This window comes from Nanorana parkeri, unplaced genomic scaffold (genome assembly GCF_000935625.1).
Source record: "Nanorana parkeri isolate BGI_ZX_2015 unplaced genomic scaffold, ASM93562v1 scaffold1019, whole genome shotgun sequence".
NCBI classification, from domain to species: domain Eukaryota; kingdom Metazoa; phylum Chordata; class Amphibia; order Anura; family Dicroglossidae; genus Nanorana; species Nanorana parkeri.
In genome coordinates this window covers 581969-589024 of record NW_017307287.1, presented here as the reverse complement: position 1 = coordinate 589024, position 7056 = coordinate 581969, and the positions used below count along the sequence as shown (strand labels likewise).

Sequence of the window (7056 nt, the reverse complement as noted above, 5' to 3'; positions counted from 1 at the left end):
AAAATTAACTCTCCCCCCAAAAAAACTGCAAGGGAGTCCCACAGCTAAACAGCAGCTGTTGTTGCTGGCACACAAAAAGAGGTAAAAAGAGGTAATCCTAGACGTGAGACTGTTGGACTGTTGGGTCTATGCACTGTGAATATAGTCCCCTCCTAATCTCCCTATCTACTCCAGCACTGGGTGACAAATTACATTTACGTGATTTTTTTTCTGCTCGCACATGCCCTCTATCGCGTGTGCAAGCAGAATCCCACACAATTATTTTAACATCTGTTACCGGCTGTGAAATACAAGTGTTCATGCCACTTTATAGCAGCCCAATCGATGGTATGATAAACTATGTGCAGCTGCCACCTCCACCGCTCCCCCCCTCCACCGCCGCTGCTGGTAATCCTGGGCTCCGCTGTCCCCTCTGTGGGACCAGGACCAGCACAGTAGCTACTTGCAGTGAGAATGGAGAAGATATCAGCATTCCCCCACTGCTGATCAATCCTCTGAAGCTTGAAGGTGTAAGTAATTTGCATTACATCACTTCCGCTTTTAGCTGTTATTTTTATCTGGCTGTTGACAGAGAAGAAGCTGGTGAAGCAGATCTCTGCTTCAACAGCTTCTTTGGGGGTCCCTAGGTGACATAAGGGGCCTTAGAGACCCCTAATGTCTCCATAAAGAGGACCTGTCATTGTATATTTGTTATCACATAGGGCCATTTCCCTTCATTACTCACCTCCTATCCGATGCTATTCACAGCAGACTCTGAGATCCACATTGGTCCTTTTTTGGGTTAATTATTGCCTAGAATTACACATGCATCACATTAGGCTTACAGTACTTTTGGCCTGAACCCATATTCACACATTAGTATGTGAGCACCTCTCAGTCTCAGAATAAAGACTACCTACCGGTGCCACCCTAGGAAAAAAGGAAGGGCATGTGTAACCAGCAGACTGGCCTAAAGACTGCAGGAAAAAAAGTATGCATAATTTGATTTGTGTATATTAAAGGAAAAAATCTGGAGAGGGGATTGCTTCATGGAGAGGCTGGGATCTGAACTCCAGTGAAAGGTCAAGTTAGGATTACCTAATGATGAGCCACATTTACCTGGGTTCAGTTCACAGGACATTCTGCAAACTGCATTAAAGATCAAATGTTAATCAAAACCCCATTAAAGTCAATAGGACTGAATCTTTAAAATCAATCCTCTCCATTTTCAAGGCTAAAGGATTGTCAAACTAAGGGTATGGTTAGCCAGACACTGCTCAGAGGTGACATGTACCAATGGAAATTAAATGTTTTAAAAATGTCCTAAAGCTGCCTGTAAAGTGGTGTGCTGCAGAAAACATAATTTGTTGTAGTACACTGTCATAAATTAAATTTCTCTGCCTGCTTTTTTAATACAAAAAATGGTATGGTGACCCCTTTCCCAAAATCTATACCTGACTATTATCCTAGATAGGAATCTGGTAAGGATTTTTGAGGGGGGCCTCCACCTTAAAAAACAACAGCACAACAAATAGCCTGGGGTCCCCCACTCAAAAAAGACAACAGTTGGTGTGAGGTGCCCCTCAAAATTCATACCGGATCCTATATACATGAGAGACTGGTATGGATTTTAAGGGGGAACCCATGCAAAAAGTGAGATTACCTCCAAAATCCATACATGACTCTCATCAGAGCAGACAGCCTGGCAGGCTAGGAAGGGGGGTGGGGCAGCAAGAAAAATCCCCCCTCCTGAAACACACCAGGCCACATGCCCTCAGTATGAAGAGAGTACCTACCCAGGGGCATAGGAAAAACATGGATTTTGAGCGGGATCCAAGGCACATTCATGCCAAACCTTTGCCCTTGGGGAGGGCCTGGTGTGGATTTTAAGGAGGAAACCCACGCAAACACACACACACACACACACACACACACACACAAACTATGACAGTCATTTATTAAATGAAATAAAATCTACCATGGTTTAGACCCATCTTCAGCCACATCACCCAGCAGAATAGATCCATGTCAATCATGATGAATGATTGCCAGCAACCTATTGAAACAAAAAATACTAAGCCATGACACTGAGTCCCCTCCCATTGGGCTGTCTGCTGGATTGTAAGCAAAGAGCGGGGATTCTGACTGATATAATCAACCAAATATGGTCATGGCAAATAATTGCTTTTTTTGTAAAATAAAGAAACTAGGTACTAAAGGTTTTATTTTTGTTTTTAATTATAGAATGCTCTTCTGTAGTGATACTTTTGAGAAGAAGGTTTTGTCATCCTGAAAAACATAATTGCTGACATATGGACACTCTGAGGGGATATATTCACTGGATGCAGCCATTTTTTTAAATAAAAGGGGCTCAAACCAGGAAAAGTCATCTCAGTGAAGATGCACATGTGCTTATTGATTATATGTTGTATATTTGTGATCTCTCTGTAGAAAGGGAAAATAAATATGAAAAGTGTTGATTAGGAGGCCTGTAATGTGAGTTATCCATGAAAATTAAATAATAAATAATATTAAAAAATAAAGTGGAACTTCGTTTTCCTGCAATTAAAAAAAAATACATTCTCAACTTCAGATAGTCCAGAGCTCTTTCCTACCTGAAGTCTGCTCCTCTTTTATATGGCACTTTTGGGTTGAATAAACAGAATAAGTCATAATGCCACTCTATTTACAGCACTGCTGCACACAATATTACTTGAGCACTGTAGAGTGCTTCAGTAAGGACCTCCCACCATCACTGTCAGACAAGGAAAATGAAGGTCCCAGGAGACTACAGGACCAGGCCAAAAACCGTTGGATTTAAGTTGTGTATAAGGTTTTTTTTATTGGTGCAAGAGATGTTGGAAGGGAAAGGTGGGAGGGGTTTGAGTGTGTAAAAAAGTGTGAAGATGGTCTTTAACCAGTTGACATCCGCGGTGTTAAACCCCCTTCCCATCTGTGTCTTCAGGAAACTAAAATAAGAATACATAACTAACTAAATAACTAGTCACGGAATGTATTATGCTGTCAGTTTCTGAATCAAGAAAAAACATATAATGTAAAATAAAGTACAAGGTTTAATTTTTTCAATTGTGTTCAAGTCACTAGCGATGCTCTGTCTGCAATTATTTTGAGTTATTACTGGCTTTATTTTTACATACTGTATTTCATTATCAGCCCAATCTTTCTTTATTCCCTTGGTTTCTTGGCTGTCACTGCCTAGTTTTGTGTAATATTTTTAGGAGAGAGGATCACTATAAATATACAATAACCAATAGTATACCCTGTGATTTACCTTTATCATGGCATAGTATTCATTATGTGTGCTGCAATATGTTATGATTAAATATGCAAAAGTAAGATAATGTTCTCTCTCAATCCAGGTTATCTGGAATGAATGTACCACCTCCAGTAGTCAGCAACAAGCATTGGTTAAGGCTTCATTTTGTCACTGATGGCAACCATCGTTACAGAGGATTCAGTGCACAGTATCAAGGTATGTAGAAAGCATTTGTGTTCTTAGCATTTCCTTATATCACCTAGTTAACTAAAATGTGAACTGTTAAAGTTTGAGTAGTGCTTCTTGACTGTAGAAAGACATACCTAAGTGAATATTATCTTTCATTTTTAATTTCCTTTTTTAATTATAAGAATGGAGGCCGCCTTCCCCCCTAAGATATTCACTAACCATACAATAAAATAATTGTAAATCTTGATGCATAGCTGCTGTGTACATACGTGAAACATTGAGTGATATACTAAAGGAGTACAATTTCCATCTTAAACCTTCATTTACTTTGAACACCCAATCTCATACAAAGGAATACAAAATTAGAAATGTCCTTGTATATCATTGGTTTATTAAACTGAATACAACTTCACTAAACTAAATGAAAACAATGTGCTCCTTTAGCAAATCAACCCCTTTGACTTGAACAATGGGAATCCAGATAGACACTGCTTCATAAATATATAGACAATGGATCTATTAACCATGTCTTTAATAAGTTTAAATTAACCCACTTAATTGTCAATGCTCTTTGCAATTAGCCAGATTCTCATTTAAGTCTCCTTTGCTTTACGGAAATAATACATTTTCGGTTGTTATGGGGAGCAAAAACTGTCCTTTCTCCCAACACATTTACATGTAAGAATCAGTGTTTAGTGTTTTTAATAAATTATAAGTAATTATAACTTTCACAACCTTGGTTTTGTAGGTGCCACCATTCTTATAATGAGACAAGGCAAGCCATAAATAGTTGTGGCCATAGTTCTTTATAATCATAAACAGTATGCTATTTACTATATTTACAATTGTTGCTGACACCCCAAAAAGTGTTTACAGAAAATAGTTAAAATTAGACATATAGTAAAACTTTCTACTTTTCAGTTTCTACCATCAATGGAAAACAGGTTTACCTGTGACTTATAAACATGAATTAGCTGTGATGAAGTATAATTAAAAAAGTACATTTCATTTTTATTGTTTTTTAAAATCAGACAATATCAGCAAAAGTGTCCAAAATATTATTAATGCCCCCATAAGTGCCTGTCAATTGTCACAGGTTACGGTTTTCCAAACGTCATCTTTCATGTGGCTTGTTATTCAACAACGTTGCATTTTGTGTAGTGTTTCTTTTTACTAGAAGTTAAATACAATTTAAACTGTAATGTAGGCTAGAAAAGGGTTTTTTTCCCTAAGAATATTGCTCACAAACACGCCCTAACACTGCACAAAATACTTATACCATATTTACAATTGCACATATTTTCATGATCTATTTTTTACATTTCTTTTGGTAGTAAAAAGAGTCTCTTAATAGAGGTAAAAGCATAGGTCATCTTTAGAAAAGAAATACATCAATCCATATAGAAATATGTAAGTTAAATTAATATTATGTAACATACTGCAAAATGTGTGTGTTTTGTATAAGCAAATGGCTTTACTTATTATACAGAGATTTTAAATACTCATGCCATGCTGGCAATGTCTGGGAATGATATATTCTAATATTCCTATGCTAAAATAGTCCTATATATATTTAAATAAATAAATATATATAGAGATATAGATTTATTTTTTTCCTTGTAATAAAAGTTTTGAACAACTGGAGAAAACAATGGACGAGTTTACTTAACTGGTAAATACCAGACTGCTTGGTTAAAAACAGGACATGTGATACAAATGTGCATTATTTTTTTTTTTTTACAACGCTGAGCACTGAATAGGCAGTGATAATAGACCCAATTTGTTTTGGTTTTTTTCCAGAAAAAAAGATTTTTATTAAGTTTTCCAACAGTAAAAAAATTATGAGATGGTGTATAATCCAAACTGTGCTTTGGTAGAGACCAAATGCCAGATAATTTCACCGGAGGGGCCGCTGTTCAATTGTAGGTTGGGATACCTCAGAACACATGCAAAAAAAAAAACAAGAACAGTGCCCTGTCTTCGTGTAATACCGCTTTTTATTAAAAATGTATATAAAAGCAAATTTTATACTCACAAGAGTCCACATGTATAACAGCTTGTAGGTACATGCGTGTAATAAAAGTCGCATGCCATGAAGCCGACTAGACATCAGAGCATCATCAAAGGCAATGGATAGGTAAGGGTTAACGCGTTTAAATGGTTAAACTATCTTCATCTTGTTAGACATGGTTTTGCTTCTGTTGAAGATGGTTGAACCATTGAGACGCATTAACCCTTACCTATCCATTGCCTGTGATGATGCTCCGATGTCCAGTCGGCTTAGTGGCATATGACTTTTATTACATGCATGTACATGCATGTTTTTATACAAAAATATATATGATATGTGTTTCTATATATTTTTGTATACATTCATTGACCAGATAGCAAAATAAGACTAAACCACTGGCAGCACATCACATGTGAAATGACGTAAGCAATGACATACTGTAAAATAGAACTGCATTTCTACCTTTGCTTTACATTTGGACAACAGATCACAAAGAATACATTTAAAGTGTGACTTGAAAGACTTAAAAAAGGCATTAACATCAGTACAATGAGGGTGGGTTTGAGCAGCGTCAATACTTTAAGGTAGAACTGTGACCAGGCTATGGATATTTAAATACTTACATAGTCCTTAATAAGTTGTAAATTAGTCTTAAAGCAAGCCCTATGACCTCTGTAGCTGCAGACACCATGGAGTAATGTATTCTCAAAATGTACAACAAAAACACATTCATTTCATCCTGAAAATGAATTCTGCTCCTCCTCCGATCAGTGACTTGGCAGTCTGTCAGTCTTTTAGTCTCTACTGTAAACGCAGATCAGGTGCACAAAGTAGAGATCAGAGATCCAACCTGAATGAATTAATTGCTTCTTTTATGAACTTTAAGGATAAATTGTTACACAGTACCTGCAGAAACAGGGATCAGGGAGGGCTTGGTTTAATGATTATGTACTGCTTGTTAAGAATATGTAAATATTTAAAGGCCCAAAGCCTGGCCACAATTTTACTTTAAAGGTGACACCTTTTTCAATAGTGGAAGCCCTTAAGGTGTGTAATAACTTGATCAAAGCTCAAACCTCACCCCCAGACTGACTTTTATGTGGCCAGTAACCATATGGTTGTACTAACACAGTAGATGCTGCATGGTTTTGGCTAGAAAAGCAAATTGCCAGCCAACAGTAGGGGGGTACAAGAACCACTACTGGACCACATAATGTGTTGCACTATTGGATGTATAAAGTAAATAGCAGGTATACAGTATATCACTCCTATCTATGATAAAATATCGAAAGTATATTCCTTAGACTAAGGAACATCAGCTTTCAACCATTGAAGACTGACTTAAAAGCTACATTCAGTCAGATAAATCACAATTTCAGTTGAGGGTAGAAAAAGCTTTGGTGACTCTACTTATTTATTTTGGATGGTCCTATGCACTGATTTCTGATTGGCTTCCCTTAACATCATACTATTACAAGAAGCCTTTGAAGTCACTGTTACAATGTGTGGCAGCTGTTATGAGGGCTTTGAGTGCTCAAGAGCAGTGGTTAGCAAGATCTTTCATTTGTCTGGCCATTGGATGTATATATTTATATACAGC

The 7056-nt window shown here is 37.1% G+C and overlaps 1 protein-coding gene across 1 annotated transcript in view; it reads left to right on the top strand.

Annotated features, from left to right (window-relative positions):
- CSMD3 (CUB and Sushi multiple domains 3) overlaps nt 1-7056 on the top strand; it is a 576345-nt gene that overhangs the window by 4627 nt on the left and 564662 nt on the right. Inside the window, exon 2 of the mRNA XM_018567203.1 lies at nt 3360-3472. Coding sequence (XP_018422705.1) covers nt 3360-3472 — 113 coding nt within the window. The remainder of the gene's footprint in view (nt 1-3359; nt 3473-7056) is intronic.